This window comes from Bufo gargarizans, chromosome 5 (genome assembly GCF_014858855.1).
Source record: "Bufo gargarizans isolate SCDJY-AF-19 chromosome 5, ASM1485885v1, whole genome shotgun sequence".
Lineage (NCBI taxonomy): Eukaryota > Metazoa > Chordata > Amphibia > Anura > Bufonidae > Bufo > Bufo gargarizans.
Window position 1 is genome coordinate 401,576,773 of NC_058084.1, and position 26,351 is coordinate 401,603,123.

General features: G+C 44.6%; 1 protein-coding gene across 1 annotated transcript; it reads left to right on the forward strand.

Moving 5' to 3' along the window:
* The first annotated feature begins 8,981 nt into the window (after nucleotides 1–8,981).
* Nucleotides 8,982–26,122, forward strand: CSRNP1 (cysteine and serine rich nuclear protein 1). Its single transcript, XM_044293846.1, has 5 exons — nucleotides 8,982–9,119; nucleotides 18,871–19,051; nucleotides 19,871–20,130; nucleotides 20,294–20,590; nucleotides 21,256–26,122. Exons 2-5 carry the CDS (start codon nucleotides 18,895–18,897, stop codon nucleotides 22,255–22,257), a joined length of 1,716 nt encoding a protein of 571 aa, XP_044149781.1. The 5' UTR covers nucleotides 8,982–9,119; nucleotides 18,871–18,894; the 3' UTR covers nucleotides 22,258–26,122.
* The last annotated feature ends 229 nt before the right edge of the window (nucleotides 26,123–26,351 follow it).

Consider the following 26,351-nt stretch of genomic DNA (forward strand, 5'->3'; position numbering starts at 1 on the left):
CTGATTTTTCTCACGCGCGTGCAAAACGCATTAAAAAGCTTTGCACTCGCGAGGAAAAAATTGCGCATGTTCCCGCAACGCCCTGTGTGAACCCAGCCTTAGGGTTCCATACTTGTATTGTGCCCTGTTGTTATATTCGTGGATATACCTGCTTCCTGATGAAATGCGTTTTTCACTGAAGCCCCATTCACTTCTATGGCACTGAAGCCCCATTCACTTCTATGGCACTGAAGCCCCATTCACTTCTATGGCACTGAAGCCCATTTCACTTCTATGGGGCCAGGGCTGCCTGAAAAACGCAGACTATAGAACACGCTGCGTTTTTCACGCAATGCAGAACTGATGCGTGAAAAAGATGCAGTCTCACAACAACAATCAGCTGACTGTCGAGAAGGAAGACTTCCTTCTGGACACATTGCAGAATATAAACCCGCCGTCGGTGTATATACTGGGGAAAGCCCCTGACGTATTTGCTTTACATATCCTCACAGCTCCATTTGCTTGACAGAGGTTAAGAGCGTCCTTCCTGGAAGGCAGACTGAGCTTTCCTATTCGGAGGACAACCACAAAAAATGTAAAACATGCAGTATGAGGGTTTTTTTTCAAAATGTTTAAAGATTTCTATTATGCAAAAAAAGAATAAATGCGTGTTGTGCAGTTGGTAACGGCGGAGGCGTTATTAATCCCATGACACTAATAGTGCATTATCCGTCAGTAATTGCTGTGGGCACCAGGCCTCTCTTCAGTGCGCAGTACGGTATATCATACTTCACAGACATAGTTCTAGTATCAGTCATGCCTAGAAACCAAATAAATAGCGAGCAGGAATGTTACCCTGATTCTTCCAGCACATTACGTCGTTTGGAGGCGACCTGGGATAATCTGCTTCTATCTTCACCGTTGTTATGATATGCGGCGCTTTACAGCACAATTGTCTCTATTTCTATTCGTTTTGACAAACGATTGTAATGAGTTTTTCTCACGGGGACAGCGACTCCCTGGGAAGTCAGTGGCAGCCATATAGGCGCTCGACCCCAACGCACAACGGGGTCAATTTGGTAGGAAGCCAATATGCCTATTTGTAGATTTTTGGGAATGTGGGAGAAAACCGGAGTAAATTAAGGAAACCCGCGCAAACACGGGAAAAACATACAAACTCCGCCACTTTGCTAATTTCCTAATCTCCAGTTTGCTCATTTTAATGCTAAAACACAATCGGATCTGTTGATTTCAATATTGGTAATTACACAATGGTCGGTTCTGGTATCGTTTCATTTTAAAATCTCTGGTTGATCATATACAAGTCACCGCAGCGGGCGATAAGGACGGGGGCGGCAGATAACGGCCAAAGTGAAAAGTTCTCCTGGTGCCGCCCTGTATGGGCAGTGTTAGAAGAGAGCAATGTGAACAAGTCTCTGCTAGTTCTCAGCTGGTCCCTCGTTCACCCTCCTCCTCCTCGCTGACACCAAGAGTGTTTATTTACCCAACCAGGTAGGAGCAAAAAGTGACAATGGTGCGTTTATATGCAAATGTCCCATTACGTGCGGTACATACAATACACATAATACCCTATATATGCCCCAATCAAAGAATCCGGTACTAGTAAAAGTTACCAATATAAGCCTATGGCACAAACCATAACAAAAACCTACAAGAAATTGCCAGACAACTTATAAATAAATATCACTTTATTTCATAAATTGCATATGACTTAGGCCTCATGCACACGACCGTTGTTGTGTTCCGTGTCCGTTGTTCCGTTTTCCGTGATTTTCTGCGGACCCATTGACTTTCAATGGGTCAGTTGAAAACTTGGATAATGCACCGTTTGTCATCCGCGTCCGTGATCCGTGTTTCCAGTCCGTCCAGAAAATATGACCTGTCCTGACAACGGTTCGCGGACCCATTCAAGTCAATGGGTCCGTGAAAAAACACGGAGGCACACAAGATTGTCATCCGCTTTCCGCGCGTCCGTTTTTTTCCCTATCATTTGCAAGGCAAACTTGACTTTGATTTTTTTTTCACTTTCCTTCATGTCTGGTGATCCTCCAAAAATCAAGGAAGACACACGGAAACTAAAACGGAAACGGATCACGGAACAACGGAACCCCAAAATACTGTCGTGTGCATGAGGCCTTACAAACATGATTAGAAGACATAGATGCAGGGAAAAGAAGGGGCATCAACTGGAGGGAAACCACAGCGGATATAACACATTCGCAAATCGCCCATCAATATAAACATGATTTCATTAAAGTGCAAACCAAATTCATTACAATCACAAGGACAAAGAACGTTTACCCATGCTGTGTGTCCTCCATTACGTACGGTACATACAATGCACATAGTTACTGCATCACCTAAAAGGCTGCAAATGCTGTGTAAATGTGATTTGTGTCTGGGTAGGACGTGCAGTTTAAGGCTACTTTCACACCCGCGTTTGGCGCGGATCTGTCATGGATCTGCACAGACAGATCCGTTCAGATAATACAACCGTCTGCATCCGTTCAGAACGGATCCGGTTGTATTATCTTTAACATAGCCAAGACGAATCCGTCTTGAACACCACTGAAAGTCAATGGAGGACGGATCCGTTTTCTATTGTGTCACAGAAAACGGATCCGTCCCCATTGACTTACATTGTGTTCCAGGACGGATCCGTTTGGCTCAGTTTCGTCAGACGGACACCAAAACACTGCAGGCAGCGTTTTGGTGTCCGTCTCCAAAGCGGAATGGAGACTGAACGGAGGCAAACTGATGCATCGTGAGCGGATCCTTATCCATTCAGAACGCATTAGAATTCAAACTGAGGCTAATTTCACATCGGCGTTTCTGGGTCCGTTGTGGGATCCGTTTTAAGGCTCTCACAAGCGGCACAAAACAGACCAGTTAAACCCCAATGCATTGCGAATGGTTAATGATCCATTCAGAATGTATCAGTTTGGCTGCGTTTGGTCTCCTTTGCGTTTTTTAGACGGTCACTAAAACGCAGCTTGCAGCGTTTTGGTGACCGTCTGACAATGCGGAGCCAAACAGATCCGTCCTGACTTACAATGTAAGTCAATGGGGACGGATCCGTTTTTCACTGACACAATATGGTGCAATTGAAAACGGATCCGTCCCCCATTGACTTTCAATGTAAGTCAGGACGGATCCATTTTGACTTAGACTTTTTTTTTATGAATAATGCAAACGGATCCGTTCTGAACGGATATAAGCGTTTGCATTATCGGTGCGGATCCATCTGTGCAGATACAAGATGGATCCGCACCAAACGCAAGTGTGAAAGTAGCCTTATCCGTTTGGGATCGCTTGTGAGAGCCCTGAACGGATCTGACAAACGGAAAGCCAAAACACCAGTGGGAAAGTAGCCTCAGGTGCATTTACACCGCACACTGAACGCTAGTTTATGATAATCTGCCCCGTCATTGTGCTGCCGATCACTAGAGATGAGCGAATTTCATTTTTTGAAATTCTTTCATGCTTCGTTTGGTGGAAAAAGCAGGATTGCGTTACGGATTCCGGTACCAAGGACCATAACGCAATTCTATGACGGAATGCCTTTAGAGGCTTTCCGTTATTCATTCAGTCATAATAGAAAGTCGATGGGCTGCAAAACGGATCCGTCCTGTTTCCGTTATGCAGGGGAGTCCTCTTAAGGGCTCTTTCACACTTGCGTTCTTGTCTTCCGGCATAGAGTTCCGTCGTCGGGGCTCTATGCCGGAAGAATCCTGATCCGTTTTATCCTAATGCATTCTGAATGGAGAGAAATCCGTTCAGGATGCATCAGGATGTCTTCAGTTCCGGACCGGAACGTTTTTTGGCCGGAGAAAATACCGCAGCATGCTGCGCTTTTTGCCCCGGCCAAAAATCCTGAAGACTCGCCGCAAAGCCGGATCCGAAATTAATGCCCATTGAAAGGCATTGATCCGGATCCGGCCTTAAGCTAAACGTCATTTCGGCGCATTACCGGATCCGATGTTTAGCTTTTTCTGAATGGTTACCATGGCTGCCGGGACGCTAAAGTCCTGGCAGCCATGGTAAAGTGTAGTGGGGAGCGGGGGAGCAGTATACTCACCGTCCGTGTAAGTATACCGCCCCCCCGTTCCCCACTACTACTATGGCAACCAGGACTTTAATAGCGTCCTGGCTGCCATAGTAACACTGAACGCATTTTGAAGACGGATCCGTCTTCAAATGCTTTCAGTACACTTGCGTTTTTCCGGATCCGGCCTGTAATTCCGGCAAGTGGAGTACACGTCGGATCCGGACAACGCAAGTGTGAAAGAGGCCTAAGCTGGTCATACACATTAGTCTTTGTCGGTTAAACCTGTTCAGCCGACGCGCTAATGTGTATGCGGAGCTCCCAACCCCAGACAAGGATCGGGTGAAATGAATATTTTTACCCAATCCTTTTGTTCTCCTGGGGGATAAACTGAAGCAGATTTATCCCACTGAATACACATACAGGGTAGGGGAAGCCGGGAGGGAGTCGGGAGAGACAGCTGTCAGCCGAACATGAATGGGCAGCTTTACTCCATGGCTGAGCATGCATGTGTACGGGGCTTCAGAAGAGACAGCTGACGGCTGGGCAGCTTTACTCCATGGCTGAGCATGCATGTGTACGGGGCTTCACAAGAGACAGCTGACGGCTGGGCAGCTTTACTACTAAGGTGAAGAGACAAGTACAAGACAGAGTAACTAATGCAATTGTGTATCAGACAGTGACAGCCCGGGAAACACAAGAGACATTGGAAGCAACTAATATGGGGGAAACAGAGCAACAGGTACCCGAATTCTAGAGAGGGGTACAAGCCAAGTCAGTGATGTGGAGACACTAAGATCTTGGGGCACATGCAGAAAAAGGGGTTTAATAGATTTTATCATTAGACATAGCACAAAATGTCTTACCAGATATAAGGAAATGTGGATTTTTTGTAGCATATTCACTAAAACACCTGATCAAAACAAAAAGAAAACTAATGACCCTGAAAATTTCTGCAAAACTGGACAGTAATATGGAAAGGTGCACCTGCCTGATAGCCTGAGTGCAATGATGTTTATACCTGTGCCCCATAATGATGATGATGATGATGTCACTAGGTAATACTCCATAGTTATCATGTGATGATGTCACTATTATACTGTGATGATGATGTCACTATTATTACAATGTGATGATGATGTCACTAGGTATTACCCCATGGTTATAATGTGACAATGATGTCACTATTATTAAATTGTGATGATGTCACTAGGTCATACTCCATAGTTATCATGTGATGATGTCACTATTATTATAATGTGATGATGTCACTAGGTCATACTCCATAGTTACGGCGCTTTTTCTTTCTAGCGGTACTACCGCAAGTTTATCCCTCACTGCGTCCACAACTGCGACCTCTTCTTCCATAAGCGGCACTAGTCTGATGAAGGCACGGAGGTGCCGAAACGTCACTTCGCCGCAGCAACCACCATTTTGTACGTAAAATAAAACAAAGTTGCACCAAATACTACTTGGCTGGAGTCTTTGAATTTATAGTTGAAAAAAGACATAAGTCCATCAAGTTCAACCAAGGGATAGGATGCGAATCCCAGAAGGAAGTGAGATTCGGATTTAGTTATAATGTGATGATGATGTCACTATTAATATAATGTGATGATGATGTCACTATTAATATAATGTGATGATACAATGTGACGTCATTATATACTGTAAAAAAATATATACTTCTGCATAAAGCGTCAGATCCAAGAGAAACCTAAATCTAAAGGAAGCCGTAGAAGGAAAACACTGCCACTAACCGATGCTCGAATTTGGAGAATAAGCATTGACCAACCCTCAGAAGACAAGCGGGGAAGAGAGAACTGGCATCACATGGGGTTGATGTCCAGGCCGCACGGGCGATCTTCTGGAACAAGGCCGCAGGGCGAGACGACCTGTCAGGAAGAATAAGTGCTTGTCACGGGCAAAGAATCATCAAGATGGGGGAGTCCCACAGCCCCCCACCCATATGTATCACATCTTTATCGGGGGCTGGAGTTCCATTAGTGACTCTCCCTCTTCACTTATGGGCCTGTAGCCACTGGTTGATGCTGCCACGTGACAGGACATTTCTGTGGACACAAAGTGCAGAGGGATTAATGAGGAATTGTGGTGAGGTTTTCTAATAAAAAGAAAAAAAAACCTCCTCAGAATGAAATCCAAAAGCTGACATTTTTTTTTTCAAAGTAAAGGAAAGAATAAAGGGCTACGGTGGGTGGTAAAGGGCTCCACATTGCTGGGGGCCCCGATCATTTCCAGTCTGACCAGGGTCATTCATCCAAGCCTCCAGCACAGCGCTCAGCGGCCCGCACCACCACTATGGCGGACATTGCAGCGTGGACACCACTGGCTTTCTGAGGCTTCACCTCCTATTTAGGATGAAACAAGTTACTGTTTTGTGCAAACTTTTCAAAAATGTGTTTCAGGCTTAATGGAGGCGCACAAGTGTCCAGAAATCAATACAATAACCCAGCAATCCACGTCTATAGCAGAGAACAGGAGCCACCGGACCCCCAGGGCCTATAGAATATAGTCTGAATACAGGCTTATGATGGGAATAATAGGTAAGTCAGATAGAAAATATATATACAGTCCTGATCAAAAGTTTAAGACCACTTGAAAAATGGCAAATAATCATATTTAGCATGGCTGGATCTTACCAAGGTTCCAGGTAGAGCTTCAACATGCAACAAGAAGAAATGGGAGCGAGACAAATCATTATTTGAGCATTCAATTTAATGAAAACAACAAATAAACTGAAACGGGCTGTTTTTCAGCTGATCAAAAGTTTAGGACGACACCTCCCCAAAAAACTAAACCCCCCCAAAACAGAAATCCAACCTCCAAACCTGAACTCAGTAATGAGAAGCTCCGCTGTTATTGTTGATCACTTCAAAAATTTGTGCGGGCATTGTGTACTGTAGCGTTGTCCTGTTGAAAACCCCAGTCGTTACCACACGGACGAGGGCCCTCAGTCATGAGGAATGCTCTCTGCAACATCTGGACATAGCCAGCGGCCGTTAGACGCCCCTGCACTTCCTGAAGCTCCATTGTTCCACTGAAGGAAAAAGCACCCCAGACCATTATGGCGCCCCCTCCACTGTGGCGCGTAGAAAACATCTCAGGTGGGATCTGCTTGTCATGCCAGTAACGTTGGAAACCATCAGGACCATCAAGGTTCAATTTTTTCTCATCAGAGAATAAAACTTTCTTCCACCTTTGAATGTCCCATGTTCGGTGCTCTCTTGCAAAGTCCAATCGAGCAGTTCTGTGGCGTTCAAGGAGACGAGGTCTTTGAAGAAGTTTTTTGTTTTTGAAGCCCTTCAGTCTCAGATGCCGTCTGATGGTTATGGGGCTGCAGTCCGCACCAGTAAGGGCCTTAATTTGGGTCGAGGATCGTCCAGTTTCTTGACAGACAGCCAATTGGATCCTCCGGCTCAGTGCTGAGGACTTTTTGGGGGTCTTCCACTTGACTTTTTTGTTCCATAACCCTCAGGATCATTTAAGAAATTCCAAATGACTGTCTTACTGCGTCCCACCTCAGCAGCGATGGAACGCTGTGAGAGACCCTGCTTATGCAGTTCAACAACCCGACCACGTTCAAAAAGGGAGAGTTTTTTTTGCCTTTGCCATCACAACGTGTGACTACCTGACAGAGAATGACAATCTATCCACATCTTTGCACAGATTTGGCCTTTTAAAGGCATGTGGTCCTAAACTTTTGATCAGCTGAAAAACAGCCTGTTTCAGTTTAATCGCTATTTGCATTAAATTGAATGCTCAAAAAATGTTTTGTCTCACTCTAATTTCTTCTTGTTGCATGGTGAAGCTCTACTTGGAACCTTGTTAAGATCCAGCCATGCGAAATAGGATTTGTTGTGGTGATGATGTTTAAGTGGTCTTAAACTTTTGATCAGGACTGTATCAGACAGATAATATATATCAGACAGGCAGGTAGGTGTCTGGGAGGTGGGTTATATTAGACAGACAGGCAGGCAGGTAGGTAGGTGTCTGGGAGGTGGGTTATATTAGACAGACAGGCAGGTAGGTGTCTGGGAGGTGGGTTATATTAGACAGACAGGCAGGTAGGTGTCTGGGAGGTGGGTTATATTAGACAGGCAGGCAGGTAGGTGTCTGGGAGGGGGTTATATAGACAGACAGGCAGGTGTCTGGGAGGTGGGTTATATTAGACAGACAGGCAGGTGTCTGGGAGGTGGGTTATATTAGACAGACAGGCAGGTGTCTGGGAGGTGGGTTATATTAGACAGACAGGCAGGTAGGTGTCTGGGAGGTGGGTTATATTAGACAGACAGGCAGGTAGGTGGGTTATATATTAGACAGACAGGTAGGTGTCTGGGAGGTGGGTTATATATTAGACAGGCAGGCAAGTAGGTGTCTGGGAGGTGGGTTATATATTAGACAGGCAGGTAGGTGTCTGGAAGGTGGGTTATATATTAGACAGGCAGGCAGGTAGGTGTCTGGGAGGTGGGTTATATTAGACAGGCAGGTAGGTGTCTGGGAGGTGGGTATATATTAGACAGACAGGCAGGTAGTGTCTGGGAGGTGGGTTATATTAGACAGGCAGGCAGGTGTCTGGGAGGTGGGTTATATTAGACAGGCAGGCAGGTAGGTGTCTGGGAGGTGGGTTATATTAGACAGGCAGGCAGGTAGGTGTCTGGGAGGTGGGTTATATTAGACAGGCAGGCAGGTGTCTGGGAGGTGGGTTATATTAGACAGGCAGGCAGGTAGGTGTCTGGGAGGTGGGTGCCTCCCCCGGCAGCGCTCCCATGTCCTGTGCGGAGGGGGATGTGCTGCTGACACAGTCAGACAGGCGGCTGGAGGCGCATAGAAGGAGAGCAGGAAGGGGGCGGGGCTCCGTGCGGCCGGGGCGGGGCGCCTCCTTGTCACCGCCTGCGTCACCAGCACAGGAGTTTTCCACTGACGAAAAAGGCTGTGCTGCTGCTGAGAGGAGTCAGAGCAGGAGGAGCTGCCACAGCACTCGCTGCCCTCTCCGGACTATGAGAGCCGCACACCGCATCTAGTACCCGCTGCCTGACACCGGAGGACGGCCAAGGTGAGTGCTGCCGGGGACGTCACTGCGGGGCTGCCTGGCACCGGGGCTGTCCGCTCTGTGCCCGGGCTGGAGCCGGTCTCTGCTCGCAGTATTGTTACTTTATGTCTAGCGGCAGCCGCTGTCTGTGAGCTGCAGGCGCTGGTCAGTGGGCGCGGCGCGACCTCTAGCGGCCGGCACCGGCACTGCAGCAGGCTTCCCCGCTTGTTCCATAGTCGCCGATGTGTTTATTAATCGGGATCATTTATCACCTGGTGTGATGTGCGATTGACTGGCACAGAAGAGTCTTCCTATATGAGGTGTAGTCGGCCAGTGATATTGGGGTTCGCTTCTAGAAAGTGTGGGCGCTGCCTCTATTTATTTAATGTTTGCATGTGTCGCATGAATTGAGACCTTTTACTTCTCTGATGCAAAATACAGCTCTAAGTCGCTTCTGCTAATCTGACCCCCATGTCGTCGGTGCCAGGGAATGTCGCTGCTGCCTGTCTCCTTGCATAAGAATGCGCCCAGTGTCTGTGTGATTGGACGGAAATGTCGCACAGGACCGGGATCGCACTGGATGCTGACGTCACTCTCCAAAGTTTTTGGCGCCTGATGAGTAGTGGGAGGGGGCGGGTGACGTGCGGGCGACTTGTGACGTCACCGGTCTCCTCTGTGGCAATGGGGAAAGAGTGTAGTAATGAGGCTGGATGACTCAGGGGCTGGCAGTGACCTCATCTTTCTCTGGAACTGTCCCTCCTAGTTGTGAAGTGGAACTTCTCAAGTCTTGGAGATTAGGCAGAATAAATGTGGGAATCTGGGCAGAAGGGGGGGCGAGCTGCCTTACCTCGGGCCATTAACCCCTTCCGCACGTGTTTTATACACGCAGGTCCGTAGCAGTCAGATGAATATTTTGGAACGTGTACAACGTCCAAAAATATCATATCATGGTGACTACGTGTTATAACCCTCAGACGTCTCCAACAAATTCCATCAATTGTAGAATATGGCGCTGTAATGCGGAAAAAAATAAATAAGGTCATAGAACGTATCTGGTTGCGTAAAGGTGAGGATTCCGGTAGACCGCCCTCAGGACCGGTTGTATTTTATGGCAAGATGGTGGCCTCCACGATCTGTCTCCCATCTGTGTGGACTGAACATGTTCCCAGGACATATGTCTTCTTTGTGCTTTGCTGCACAGCCTTGGAAGGAATCTCGTCTTCCTGAGGAAGACCCTCCACCTTCTCCTCAGAGGTTCCCCCTCCTCCTCCCTGTTCTGTGGGAACCTTCTCTTATCTCTGCTGTGTGGAGCGTCCAGGCTGGAGGAGAACCCTGTGTTTAGGTGACATCTCTGAGGTCTCCTGTAAATAGATGTTCTCCTGACAAACTGCTGGGATTTCTGGTTGTCTAGTGGGATTTGGATTAATACCGCTGGGTACAGTCCGGCTTGCTTAGTCCTACCAAGCTATGCATTGGAGCCGAGGCTCGGCATTGATTTCTCTTCTTTCCTGGTTGCATCGGTGTTTGTCATATATTATTTATGTACAGAGTGAAATTGTAAATGTATTTATTTTTTTGTCCCTTCTCCAGCACACTTCCCACATAAGAATCTGAATGGCAGTAGCCGTCCAGTTGTCCATGGGATGGGTCATATGAATGATCCAACCAGCCCCATGTAAATTCAATCATGTCATAGGTGTGTGGTTTCTGCCAACCGTGGGCAAACTTTTCCAGCCTCAGGGTCACATTTTCATCTGACAGAAGTCTGCCAACGGCAAGGGTTGTTACTAGCAGTGGACATCTGAAATCGGCCATTTGGGCCAACTTTAATCTGTAGTCTATGGACAGGTTCACACTTTTTGGAGGAGGTTCCTACTGAGGTTTGTTTTTGGAGGAGTTTTTTTTTTTTTGCAGGTTTAGAGGCAGATTTTACTGCAGGGTTTTCAGCCAAAGCCAAAAGTGGATTCAGAAGGAATCTATAATCTAAAGGAAGATCTCTTCTCCTTCCTTCTGGATCCGCAAAAGGAAAAAAAAAAAAACCTGCAGGAGAATCTGCCTCAAAACTTCCCCTGGAAAAACTCAGTGTGAACCTACCCTTAGGTAAGTGCCCTCAGTGTGTCATTTCCTTGGTTGGACTTGCGTGCCTTTGACATGTATGGAGTCAGACAAAAACGGTGATTTTATTTATTTATTTTTCTCCCACTTTTGCATCGTTTGCTGATGTGCGCACCTAGCCATAGTCTAAGTCCGCACGGAAGTTTTCTTTATACCTTTCTCCTTAGTGGGTGTGAGCTGAGTTTTCTGGAGCAACCACAGATGGTAAACCTGCCACCACCAGCGCGTGACCCTGAGCGGTGCCGTCTGCTGCCACCAGGTGCTGGGACCAGATAGGATGCTCGCTGCCAAAAGCAGAGCTTTCCCTGGACAGTGGTATTTTTTTTTTATACTTGCAGAGCGTCCGTTATATAATTGACTTTCATGGAGACCTTCTTTATGGATCTGAGCTTCAGCTAGACTAGTGACCCTGTGCCGTCTGCTCCTCATGGCTGGTGCGTGCTGTGGGGCTTTCTTGTCACTGCTGATATTCCTGGAATCGGCTGGTTGTACGCGTGAACCTGGAGCGAGCTGTCATAACAAGCAGATCCCGTTCTACCACATTTTCTAATCCTTCCCCTGATTTACATCTGAATGATCCAATGACTGCTGCTCGCAAGTTCTGCACGTGGCTTTTATGGCCTTTAAACAGGTGTTTGGCTTTCAGAAGGGCTGCATAGGCGCACGCGTGTCTCTCGAGGGTTAAGTGGAGTCAGGCAGGCATTTCCAAGGTGATCATACTTCTAGAATCCATTATTTTTTTATTTTTTTTATTTTTTGGGAGGCGGCAGAGAATAATTAGGAGCTTTCAGTTTTAAAACAAGTCATCCTCTGTTGTCGAAGTAGGTGGGTTGTCACCCAGCTTTACCAGGACCATGCGTGGAAATTCTGGCTGGTTTTGCAGCAATATAGGAATAGATGATTAAAGGCAGATTTGGAAAACCCAGGTTGGGGAGACCCTGTCGGAGCTGTATGTGCTCATATTGGTTTTCCCAGTGGAGAGGCCAGGAGACTGGTTCTGTCTGCATAGTGATGTGTATGGGCTGTCCTGATTTTCACCCAATGGCAGAGGAAAGAAAGATCAGACTTCTGTGTTTCAACATGCCTGATCCTTTCGTTCTCAGGGGAGTGAAGCCCCCGCCAGAGGTATCTGGATGTGGCTTTAGCTGGCCATACACATTAGATAGCGGTTCCTCCTGGCTCCTACATGCGTTCCTAAATTGAGTGCCTCCCACGTGGTTCCCCTAGCAGCTGATTGTGGGGATCCTCACTGGGGGTTTGGAAAAGCTTGTCTTCAGTCTGTGCAATCAAAATTTGGAAGGACCTTTTTTAAAGTTGTCCTCTTTCTAGAGGTCAGTAGATGATTACTTACCTGCACCGCTCCAGTTCTCCCAGCAGGGCTCTGTTTTCCTGGCTGCAGCGGTGACGTCACATCAACAACACAGGACAACTACAGCCAATTATTAGCCTCTTCAGTGCACCACTGAGACCAGTGATTGGCTACAGCAGTCATGTGAGGTCACCACTGCAGCTTGGAAGAATCCGGAGCGGCGCAGAATATGTCAGGTAAGTAATCGTCTCTTTATGAAAGGTCAATCCTCTGCAGTTGTCAGGTCTAAGGGCTCGTTCACAGGACCGTGTGCTGCCCGTTGCCGTATTGCGGATCTGCAATACATGGGCACCGTTCTGTGTGCATTCCACATCACAGGATGCGGACCCATTCACTTCAATGGGTCCACAAATCCGGAGATACGGAACACTATGGAAGCACTATGAGTGCTTTCTGGGGTTCTGTTCTGTGCCTCCGCACCGCAAAAACATAGAACATGTTCTATCTTATTGCGGACCCATTCAAGAGAATGGGTCCACAATCCCCATGCAGCTGCCCCACGGATGGTGCCCGTGCATTGCGGACCGCAATTTGCGGTCTACAGAACGGGCTTCACATGTTCGTGTGAACAAGCCCTAATGCTGTATCATCCCCAGTACTAGTAGTCCCGGCTGTAGCGTAGTCTGTGCATTGCCGATCCGCGCACAACAGCCATGTTTGCAGTTCTAGAATAACCTTTGAGCTCGGAATCGTCAGACAAACAGAAAAATAAGCTTCCAAGATGCACGCTGCGCGCAGATTTCCCAGGGTACATATTGTTTTGGGCCTGCTCCTGTGTTTACTATGCCGTATAGCGGAGGCTCGTTCATTCCTGAAATTCCTGCATATGGATAAGTCCAAAAGCACGGGTGAGGAACGAGGGAGCGGAAAAATACATTCCCATCTTACTGTTCACTACTTCCCACCCACTATTAGGCCTCTTGCAAACAAACGTATTTTCTTTCCGTGTCCGTTCAGTTTTTTTTTTTTTTTTGTGGACTGTATGCGGAACCATTCCGTTCCATTCCGCATTACGGACAAGGATAGGAAGGAAATGTTCTATTAGGGGGCAGCTGTTCCGTTCTGCAAAATATGGAATGCACACGGACGTGATCCGTGTTTTTTGGTGGACCGCAAAATACATAAGGTTGTGTGCAAGAGGCCCTGGGGCAGGCATGTCCAAACTGCGGCCCTCCAGCTGTTGCAAAACTACAACTCCCAGCATGCCTGAATAGCTGTAAGCTATTCAGGCATGCTGGGAGTTGTAGTTTTGCAACAGCTGGAGGGCCGCAGTTTGGACATGCCTGCCCTAGGGAGATTCTGGCACTCCAGAGTGGGGATGGGTGGTCTCTCCCAAAGGTCGTCTTAAAGGATGGCTTTCCTTGGCACAGAACGGATGCTTTTCTTCTAGAGAGGACTATTATTATGTTATGCTTAGAAGAGCGCCCCCCTGCAGATGATGGGGCTCCTTGTATTATTATTATTATTATTTTTTTTTTTTCCCCCATTGCTCTGTACCTTTTAAAGCTCGGTTGGGAGTGGTGGTGCCAGACAAGAATTCCTGCGGTTTTGGTCCATCGACTCTTGTACTTGTTTAAAAAGCTGTTTTTAGTAAAAATAGATGAGTAAGATGGCCGAGCCAAGAACAGAATGTCTTTTTTGGCAGCGTCAAGTGAGGCAGATTTTTATTTTAATAACCTGAAATAAAATTAAGTAAAATAGTACTTCTTGTATGGGGCAGAAAGCTGGACTTAACACATGCTGAATAAAAATATAGAAAAATATATATATATTTATTATTTTCTTTTTCTTAACTGCATTTTCAAAAGCGGGGTTGTGAGACTAGCAGGAAATGTAGTGGTTGAGAAACTATTCCCTGTATGACTAGACGACCATCTGTGTGCCTATACTCCATCGTATAGGACAGCACTCCAGCTGCTGTCAAACTACAACTCCCAGCATGCACACTTTATTGGCTGTTCTTATAACTCCCATGGCAGTGAAAGGAGGATACTGGGAGTTGTAGTTTGAGAACAGCTGGAGTGCTGGGGGTTGCTGATCCCTGGTATAGGACATGGCCCCCTGCCTTACACATGTTGTTGTAGCTGTCATAAGTTAGAGAGCCCCTCAAACTCCCCATTACCGAATCTAGTTGTGGCTTTTGCTTACAGCGCCCCTAGTGTCATGGAAGTGGACTACTAGTTCTGCCCATATACATTACTTGAGATAAATAAATTCCTAGCAGTAGTGACGTCGTGGTAGAAAAATGCCAGCAATATGGTTAAATTAAAAAAAACTGCCTAATCTAGATCTGATTGTGGTTCCCGTTAGGGGGCGTTCATATGATCTTATCCATTTTGCGAACTGCAAATTGCAGATCCGCAAAACAGATGCCGGTTTCGGTACTTCCAACCCTTTGTTAAAAAATGCCTATAAAAAGAGAAGAATAGGATATATATATATGTGTGTGTGTGTGTGTGTGTGTGTGTGTGTGTGTGTGTGTGTGTATAGGCTCTCGCTCTCTACTTTAGCCCCTATCTTATATGAAGGATGGCCTTATGCCTATCTCCTCCACTGTATTTGCAGCTACCACTTCTGCAGGAAGGCTATTCCATGCATCCACTACTCTCTCAGTAAAGTAATACTTCCTGATATTACCTTTAAACCTTTGCCCCTCTAATTTAAAACTATGTCCTCTTGTAGCAGTTTTTCTTCGTTTAAATATTCTCTCCTCTTTTACCTTGTTGATTCCCTTTATGTATTTAGCAGTCTCTATCATATCCCCTCTGTGTCGTCTTTCTTCCAAGCTATACATGTTAAGGTAAAAAACGGGGTTGTGTGAATACCCTCTACGTCAAATATTAGATACGATGGTACAGTTTGGGGAAAATTTACGGTATATATTATATTTACGTGGACAGCCTAGTATGTGGGGTTATTAGTAGTCACGAGGTGCTGGATGATGGCATGCAGTAGCTGTGCCCCCTGTGCTTGGGTGACGGGCACGTTGTAAGATAATTAGAGCGCTTGTTTTCTGTGCGTACTGCATACACACCGAGCAGTGCTGTGTACAGTCTGTGCGCCATGCTAATCAGTTTCCTCTGCAGGGCAGCAGACGCTTCCCCCCCCCCCCCCCCCTCTGTAAAAGGAGCTGGAATTGATGTTTCTTTAGGTCCTGATGTCCTCGAGTGACCCTTCAACACAAAGCTTGGGTGACACTTTGCTACTGGCTCCCTCTGACAGTTTAGCGCTGCGCTCACTTTGTACCAGCCCTGCTAGTAAATCTGCTTAACGCTGTCCTTTCTAGTGCAGTCTAGAGCCACTTCATAAAACATCTGGCAGCCATTCGCCTTCACATCATTCAGCGGGAAACAATTGGGGAACTGCAGAGACCCAGATGCTTCTCACTAGATCTTTGGAGAATTTGGGATGACCTGACCAGTGCAGCTCTGTGTAGATACTCTTCCCTACCGCAATTATGTTTGCTTAAGAATTTTACAGTTTTGGTTAAGAGATGCAAGAACGCTATATCTAAATTAGGAATTCCCCAGTACAAAAAAAACTGCAAAAATCCAGTGAAGCTCAGCTGGTTCCTAGTTCTACCTGTTTCTGGGAAAGCAGGGGGAAACCCAACATTGTCACCATTACAGATCCCACAGGGGAAGTTACTCTGCTTTCTAAGCTGCTGGGCAGTCCACAGGAGTGGAGAGGGGGAGTTGTATCCTGACCGTGGCTATTTAGAAGCGTGGGGCGATATGCTTCCTGGATAAAAATTAGTTGGTACCCAAATTTGCCAGGAAAAGATAACCGGAAACGCCAGAATGAACAGTTGTGCAGAAGAGGAAATTCCACAGACTACAACCAGAGAAGCAGGTCTTAAAGTGCTGCAGAAGTAATAGAAATAATGGCTAATCGTCAACATCTCATCATCCTTCCTCACAGTTCTTGTTCTAGCTAGCCCATGAGAAAGCTCTGGATGGAGTAATGTTGTCTTTGCCCTATGAGTAGAGGCCACCCTGAAAGCTGATCCCACACCAAGATCTGTCAAAAAAGATTTAAGTGCCTAACCTGTTCCAAAGACCTGGCGATATTTTTTTTTTTGAAAACTTTTTGAGGAACTGAGAACCTATGCATGCTTATGTACCATCCAAGTATGAGTGTAAGTGCAAGATAGAAAGCTGATGAGCTTGCCCATGAGTGTCCAGGCTGATGGTTGCACCTGCAGTGTTGGCCTTCTCGAGGATGATAGGTTTACGGTCTTGAAATGCTTGTGTATGAACTCTTGAACCTTGGCCTGTGTCAACACAAGTGCAAGGAGGGACGTGTGAGGTTTCACACTGGGTTGGTGATCTGCTCAAACATTTTGGAAGGGTGCTGGACATTGACACGTAGCAGGAGTCACTAGTGGTATGGTGGTCAACCAAGAAGTCCCTTGAAGGAAATTTTTATGTTATTTTGTCATGTAACTATTCATGCTTTGATTTGAGAAGCTCCCTGCCATCCAGTGCTGTACATACAGGTATCCTCAACTAGTAATGTACTGTGGGCGATGCACATTAAGGAGTTAATGAATGGTAGGTCCTACATGTTGTGCTCAAGCAGTGTCCGCACACTGTACATTAAGTGAGACACCAGGGCCATGGCTGGAGGCTCGCATAACAAGGTTGTAAATAATTAACTAGCGAGCCGCTTCCCCACTCTGCAAATATAGCACTAATTTAGCTTTAATCACCTGCCTAGCGCACTTGGCTGGGTTAAGGTTTCCGATTGCTGCCTCTGGTGATGGTCCCCAAATATTCTGCTGTAGATGACTAATGGACATCCCGAAAAATGGCGCAGTGCTAGATAAGAGAGAAAAAATGTTAATGTACGACATTGGTCTCCTGGACTTAGCCTTATGTTTATGACCTTATCAGTTTTGTGGTCCACAAAAAACGGATGCAGTTCCTATGCCGTCCACGTTTTGATGACCCATGTGCTTTCTGCATCTGTTCTGCAGAAGGATGGAACATGTCCTGTAATTGCCCGCAAAAAATGCAGCCCATGGACCTATTAAAGTGAATGAGTCTGCAATAAATGTGGATGCCACATGGACTGTCTGTACTCTTCAGGATCTGCAATTTGCAGACTGGGAAATGCATACAGTTTTGTGTGTGTGTTCAGGAGCCGAGGGGTCGGCATTTGTGGGACAGGGTGACAGAATGGCATGGCACCACAGCCAGTCCCCCTGGGCCTGGTTTCTGAAAGCATGGCACTTGTAGAGAGGAAGAGCTCTGTTTCCTAATGATGTCAGTCTTCCATGGAGGCAATGCACTAAGCCGTCACCAGTCACTCTCCACACTGACGTCAATATAGCTTACTAGTAAAGCTGTGGGAAATAAGTTTCCTGGCGCTTCCCCATCACGGTTCCTGGGCTGTTGTCACGTCCATCAGTAAACTCACAGGCAGACTACTGAGTCACCCTGAGTCATCTTTCTAAATAATGTCTGTGCCGTGATGTCTCCTTCTTCTCATTCCCTCCTACATACTGCTAATATTAAACTGATACCTTGTACGCGTGTGATAGTCGTGATCCAGCGCAAGCGCTTCTATTCTCACCCTGAGGTTACCCGAGGCAGAGACGAGCGTGGTCGAGCAGCACTCTGGATACAACATGAATTGCTCAGTCTTGTCTAGGCGTCCATTAAGCGCTTGTTACTCGGCTTTATTTCCATTTGCTATGTTATTTATGGGGTTAACGGGTTGCCCATGTAGTTAGTGTGTGTGTGTGTGTGTGGAGCGTAATCCGATCTGAAGCACAAAATGTCCTTGTCTGCAACCTATTTTCGTTGATATGTCCAGAGGCTGCAAAAAATCCAGGAGAAGGAGAAGAAAAAAAACCTGCTGCAATTTGGGGCAATTGACGTGTTTTTGTTTCAGCGTTTCATTTAATAAGATGCTCTGCCTGTATTTCCCGGGGGAGGTACAGCATGCAAATCATGCGAGAAGTATTCTCCGAGGAGCAGGCAATTTTTATTTTTTTTTTTCTTCTTCTTCTCTCTTCCTTTCCTCATTTCGGTAAATGAGCTGAATGGGATGTGACAGGAAGCAGTCGCTGCGTTATTACAGTCCAGCATGTCGTTTCCTGTACGTTCTAGAAATGGGTCGCCTTTACCCAGGAGAGGTTCTGATAATTAGACACCATTAATATTTCTTCTACTTATAATTCATTTGTTAACCTGTTTTCAGTATTAAATTGTGTAATTTATTTTTACCCATTATTTTTTTTTTTTTTTTTATTGGAATAAAAAAATTTCCCCTTTTCTTTCTCAGGACTGTGAAATCTACTCGGTCGCCATGAGTGGGTTACTGAAACGCAAATATGAAGCCCTGGAAGATGACTTCACCTACTCCTCTTCCTCTTCATCCCCTTCATCATCGGCCACCTCTTCTGGAGGGGAATCTGATGACGACTTTAGCTACAGCCCTAGGCCGCTTCTGAGCAACTTCACACGTAAGTGGAATGGATTGAACACCCCAACCCCATGCTCACCATGACTTTTATATAACTTCTGTGCGATTCTATTTAAAAAGCCATGCAAAGCGAGTGGATAATGGCCAGGCATTTCTTCAGCTTCTCGTTTCCCAGTTGTTGTGCTGTATGACTGAACTGGGCTTTAAATAATCTGCATAGTTTCCGCAACAGCAGCAGTAAAGATGTCAGCTCTTCGCCACCTGAGTAAATACTGAGAACTTTCCTCCTTGGCTTAAATCTATAAGCTCACTGCATACAAGCCATATAACGATTAGTAAGCCAGCACCTCCACTTATGGTGTCCCGTCCAAGGACCCGGTCTAGTCCGTACAGATCCTGAAAAAGGAGTAAGAAATGCCCAGCACCGAGATAAATAAAAATCTTCAGTCTTTATTTCATAAATTTAAGAGTGCAGTTTCTTCACATAGCTAATGGTGATGCTGGTAGCGTAGTGTCACCATCATCTATGTGAAGAAACTGCATTCTTTTAAATTTATGAAATAAAGACTGTAAATTTTTATTTCTCGGTGCTGGGCATTTCTTACTCCTTTTCTGGATACAAGTCCTATGCATTCCTCTAGATCGCTCGGTCAAATTATATTCTTAAAGCTTTCCTCACGGCCTAATGTTTGCAGTTATGCATGTTCTGTTTGAGCCAAAATACCTTCGCCAGTTGCCAATGTGAATATTACTGTCTGGAAAGCTATATTTTTTTTCGAGGCAGACCTTTAATAAAGTTCTTTGTTAGTAAACATGTGGAGCCTTTTTCGTGTGCTGATAGATGTTGTTTTATTTACAGCGATATCCATCCTAAAAAAGGCAAAGCGGGCGAAGAAGAACAAGGTCCAGTTTGATCGGGTGATAGTCTTCTACTTCCAACGATGCCAAGGTTTCACCAGCGTGCCAAGTCGGGGCGGATGCACACTGGGAATGCGGAGAAAACACAGCTACAGCAGGCAGTTCACATTGGAAGAGTTTTCCAGGGAACAGTTGACCCGTCGTAGGGAGAAACTAAAAGAGCGTTTGAAAGAAGAGAAGCTCTTGGCTTTAAAGAATACGGTAGGTTTCCCGAAGGAGAATGGATTGGGGAAAGCAGACCACTTGGTCATGATGTCTTCTTCTTACTTTTCTCTTCTACAGTAGCTATTTTCAACTCGTGTATGTTGTCTTAGTGTTGCTATTCTGTTCGGTTTTGCATGTTTTTTTTTATTTTTTTCTCCAGTTTACAAAGAATGGTACAATAGAGTCAGAAAAGGCCAATAACCTCAGCATTGATGACATCTGCGATGAAGATATTGACATGACCAACGCAGAAATCGAAGATGGTTTCAGTCCACGAATGTACCCTGCCAAGAAACGACGGGCACTGCTCAAGAGAGAAGGCGTGAAGAAGATTGACAAAAGTGAGAAGCATGAACTTAATGAAATCCGGAAGTCAAGAGAACAATGTGGCTGCGATTGCCAAGACTTCTGTGAACCGGAGACTTGCAGTTGTAATTTGGCAGGCATCAAATGCCAGGTTAGTGTCAGATTTTGTAATTGCTCCTCAAAAATATGTTTTTTAATCACTTCAATCCTTCTTTGTTCAGCTTTTTTCTTTATTTGTATCCACCCTGTAGTCCTCTAGTCTTTATGGAATTAAGCAAATATCTTGGGTTTGGTGTTGTAGCCATTGAATGCAGCTTCAATTCCCTGTAGGAGCATTGTGCCCTATCCAAAAGAGTAGTCATATTAGATTTTATAATATACGGCTATACAAACATTAAAGGGTTTATACCATGATTGATGTAAAAATGCAAATAAGACCTCCTATAGTACATGATGATCTCTTTTAGACAAAGCCAGAACCAGTCCTGTACCACACATGGAATCCAGAGATCTCCCATTCATTGCTCCAGTTGTTCTGCTAGATGTATTTCAGGCATGTCTATTTTGCTGTAGCGCTTACTCTGTAATTGCCACAGCCACTAACAGATTATACAGCTGGTGGCAGTATAAGATTTAAACTGAGCACGTGCGACCGCCTCAGTGAGGTGGACAAAAAAATATGGAAAACTTTTTTTTACATTTTTAGTTACATGCAAATACAAAAGTATTTAGATCCAGGTGCTGGTTTAAAAATGTAGCCCCTTTTACTATATCTAGAAGAACATTGATTAATGCTATGTTTGTGCCCTCTTCCAGAGAGATCATTCAACTTTCCCATGTGGATGCACCAAGGATGGATGCGGAAACCCAAATGGAAGAGTAGAATTCAATTCATCCAGGGTACAGACCCATTTTATCCATACGGTTATGAAACTTGAGCTGGAGGAGAAAAGGCAAAATAACGATGATGGGAATGACAAACCCGAAACGTTGTGCGGTGAAAGACTGAACCCCTTTGGGTGCTCAGCTGTAGAATCCAGTGAAGATGAAGAAAGGACTGCTCCCACCACCACTACTGGCACCACCTCACCCACTGCCCCCTATCATTTCAACATAGACTTGGAGCCGGCAAATGAAAACAGTTGCAGCAGTGACACAACGGACAGCTCCTCCTCCTCTGGTCAGAGTGAAAGCTCTGAAGGTCCATTTGAACTTGCTTCATCTGATAAGTCGCAGTCAGATTTTGAGGAAGATTATCTCGCTAGGATTCTTCATTTCAACGACTCTGAGTATGAGGAGAACAGCAGCGACTGCCAGGACAACTTAAGCTTCTTTCATAGCACAGATTTTTTCTGTGATAAGGTTTACGAATCTCTCTACAGCTCAGAGAAATCAGCGAACGGATTGTACGCCAACTCCCTATCGAACATTTCAAAATGCGTCGATGAAAATGCCAACCAAGGTGCGGATTGCTTTACTGACAATGAGGTATCTGTGACCATCTCTACTGATTCTACCATGGCACCGGGAGAGCCACTCTTAAAAAACTATATGGATATCAGCCTCTCCTCTGAAAACTTTGAGATTCCAGATGAAACGGAGTACAATTTTGGACCCCTTTACAATTCATTGAATGAATATGAGAACTTGTGTTCTCAGCAGTGTCTGGTGACACTTCTTCCCGGATTTACCCCAGCTACGGACCCAACCGCGAGCTTCTTAGAATCTTTAATTAGCTCTACAGAGCCCTGTGGTGACAATCAATATTTAGATGATGCCTTAAAATCACCATCTCCTTTTGAATCCCTCATTGCATAATCGGGGCCGGAATCCAAGCTGAGGATACTTTGTAGGAACAGTGAATAAAATAAGGAATGTTTCTATGTTGATTTTACATAGATAACTATATTTTGGTCTTTTTATGGGGGGGGGGGATAAACGCCTATTTTGGAACTGTCATTTCCACCAGTTTACCTTCCATCGGTTTGAACAAATTTTTATTTTATTATTTTTTTTGTAAAGACTTGTACATATTTTGGGGAGGGGGGAATTCTTATGTTTGTGAACCTGTGAAAAGCTATTCTTTTATGAATGAGTATACAGGGATTCCCCTGTAAACCTCGTTCAATGCTTTTTAAGATGAACTCTATTCCTGTATTTATTGTAAAAAGAGAAATATTTGCGGAGGGAGCGTGCACTACTCGGGTTTACAGAAAGGAAAAAAAAAAATGGAGGAAAAAAAAACCGCATACTTTATACAGAGCTGTTTTTATTTATTGCAAATTCCAGGAATGAGACTGAAGCTTGAACTAGCATGAGTTTTATTTAAATTGGAAATACCTCAGATGTATTATGAGTACAATCATATTTTTCCATAATATATCTGCATTATTTATAGAACTATTTTAATTTTATTTTTCTTTTTTTCTGTACAATAAGTTAAAGGTTCATTCATTTTCTTCCCCCTTTTGTGCAATATTACAGCAGCAGTCTCCATTAATTCAATATGCCACTGGTATTATCAAAAAGCACAAGGACGTTACTGGGAAGAACAGCAATTTTTGTATCCCTCTTCCCCCCCACCGTCTCTGTGCTCCATTTACAAGCCATAATTTTGAGTTCAATTATTTAATCTTTCTGTAAGTTATTTTGTATTTATTTGATCTATCTAGGGATTTGGCCATAAGATTCCCATCAGCTGAAATTGCGCTCCCCCACCCCCTTAGTTTGGGCACGCCCATCAGCTGAACATGGTGCGGTTGCAATAGACATGGCGCTACGTAGAGCCACATCTGCACGAGCAAAGAGAAATTCCTTTTTCCATCCGCTTATTTTTAAGCCTCGATGGGTCAGTTCTATCTCCTTCCATAAAGGATGGTCCCGACTATTTATATCAAATTCCTTTTTAATTTTAATGAAAGTTATGTATATGTAAAAGATTATTTATTGCTTTACAACATTTAAAACAACGTGAATATCTTTCTGAATTTCTTTTCTTCCATCCACATGTATTTAAGTGAGAAGCGACACTATTTAAGCTTTAAAATGAAATGCAGATATTTAATTGAGTGTTTAATGAAAAGGAACATTTTTATGGTGCCTAATAAGATATAAAATTATGTTTTATATATCTATTTTTTTTTGTTTTTCTTTTGTTAAATTATAAAACCTTCTTAATGCCAGAGACAAGACCATTATATACTTTTTTGAGCTGCTCTACCAAAAGGTTAACTAGTACCTTTATGAAGAAAGTATTGACCTTTTCAGTACCAGCCTACTACTATACCCGTCCTCTCTGAAAAGAACCAGGTCATCATTACACTGTTATTTATGAAGATTGCTGTTTTTCTGTGTGTGACCTAATTGGCTACTGTGAAAAGTGTCCAGTCTTTGCAAATGACACATTTTGGCAAGGCGGCTATGTACGTACTCTAGCCGGATGTCTTTGCAAGGGACTGCCAGCTCCTAGCTCTGCTTGAATATGATGTCCGCTCCTGAATACATATAGGATGGAGATGGCGTTGTTCAGGCAACGGGGATTTGGTCATGGGGCATGGCCGCCCCTTAGTTCCTGAAATGCTTAGACGGGCAAAGAAGTGCAAATGCTGTCTCCCTTGCCAGTCCATCCTGCGGTCCAAGCTTTGTGCCAAAGGTATACAATACATGTCGTAAGATTTATTTAATGGCTGGAGTTAATGTGCCATAAGACGGCGGCCTTCGTTAGACCCGTGTCCAGTGAAAGCGGATCTGGTGGCCAGTTGTTGGGGCACATTTACCTGGTGCATTAAATAGGCTTCAAGGTGTCATTTTGGTGCAATCCAATAGAATTTACACGTAATCCTCATTCTAGCGATACACACAAGTGCCTTTGCCAGCACTACTTTTGTATGCCGGTGTTATTATTGTACCCATATGTCTTTTAATGTGCATCTAGTAGTCGTGTGCATCCTCTGATCACTACAGCAATACTCGCTTGCTGGAAGGAACATTCTGCCTTGCTTCAGATTCCCTCATTTGTGGCTGATCCCACAAATATGGTTTAGTTTGTGGTAACTTTCTGAAATATGGAGTTGTCTCCTATTTAAATACATGAATTGTATACTAGGTTAACAATGATCTGCGTGCCTGAAGTCAAGCTGTACCTATATGTGATGGTACCAAAGTAGAAGCAGCTGTTTTGGAAGCTGAAGATGTTTTGCAAATGTACCCGTCCATTAATTCCTTAGGGCTTTTTTAATTTTTTTTTAAAGTTTTAGTAGATCCTGTATTTCCTTGTATACTAATGTAGGCCGAAAGAAGCGTTCCTGAAGATTTTTTTTATTTATTTTTTTCCCTTTAGGAAAATCGGACCTAAGATCCATCCACGTAGACAAAACACGCATAGCATGCTTTCATGCTTTCCCAACTATATGATCATTTGCATAGTTCAGAAAACAAAATGGCTACCTACTATAATGTGTTAGAGACAAGGCCTGTTAGGACATAGTAGCTAGAATAGAGAGGATCATCTGACCACCATGTAATGCTGCGTTACAGTATATTACTCACAACCCCAGGCAAACAGATAATATTGCCAGAGTAGTTTCGGGAAGCCAACTATTTCCCCTGCAGGTGAAATGCCTGGCTTGTCCGCAGCAGTATCAGCAGTTTTTGCCTGGGGTGAGCCAAATTTCCAAATTTGCAAGGGTGTTGTCTCTGCAACAACCCCTTTGAAAGGGTACGTAACCTGTTCTTCACCCCTGCAGCCCCTCTGAATTGAGCCTCAGAGCATTTCTTGCTTTGCGTACCGGGCTTCTGCTAGGCAGAGGCTTCCGTCTAGCAGTGAGCTCGGTGACATCACTGGCACTAAATGGCAGTCTTCAGCGCTGCCCTAGCCCGTAAAACATGCTAGGGCAGCACTAAAGACTGCCCATTAGTGCCAGTGATGTCACAGGGAACACTGCTAGGCAAAACATAAGCAGACAGGGCAAGGGTAACGCTCTGATGCTCAACTCGGGGCCGGAGAGGTAAAGAATGGGCTATGCCGGGAGTTCAGCTCTGAACCTGGACCACCCCTTTAACTGTGGCTTCCCATTCTTAGTATATTGCTGGTAAATATGCCATCGGCTACCAAGCCAATCTAGAAGAATAGACCTATAGGGACATAACTTGGAATGGCCCATCTCATTCCCACCGCTGTTCTTAGCATTCCCTCTGAATAGACTCTACTGGTTGCGGAAGAAATTCTGCAGGCTGTGAGGGTTTTGTCTCTGAAATGCTGGCAATACTCTGGTACTCCTATTTATTGGCACTAATACCATGTTACAACATTCCTGGGTTACTTTTTGTAACAGATAGAAATATATATTAATTTAAGGTAAATTAAATATTCTGCCTTCATAACTTTTGTGCATTTAATTTATTTGTTTGTGCCAAAAAAAACTAAAAACTTCATATTGTATTTAGTTTCCTTGTGTCTCATGCCTGGGTATTTATTGACACGGCTTGTAACTATCTTTATGGAACCTCTCACAATTGCTAGACTTTTTGCCATTTTTGTAAATATCGTCTTTTTTTAACACTTTTTAGTTTTTTTTTTTTTTTTTTTTTTTAAGCAAAGAATTTCTGCAACTGCTGTCTGTCATTTCATGAAAGCAATATGAAGAAAATATCCATTACACTTTAAATAAAAATCTAAAAATGACCATCTTGTCCTGAGTTTTCTTTGATTTCAGTCCCCTTTGCTCTGTTAGAGAAGCTGAATCGTAAGCAAATTCTTGGGTAGACATCACTGGGCTGCCACTTCTTGTGTGTTTTGAGATTATCTCTTAAGTTGTCAGAAATGTGGCAACACCATAGATGGACAAATGAGAGAAATCGCTACAGGGGTTATTCCACCAGTCATATATATAAAGGGAACTTTTCACCATGAA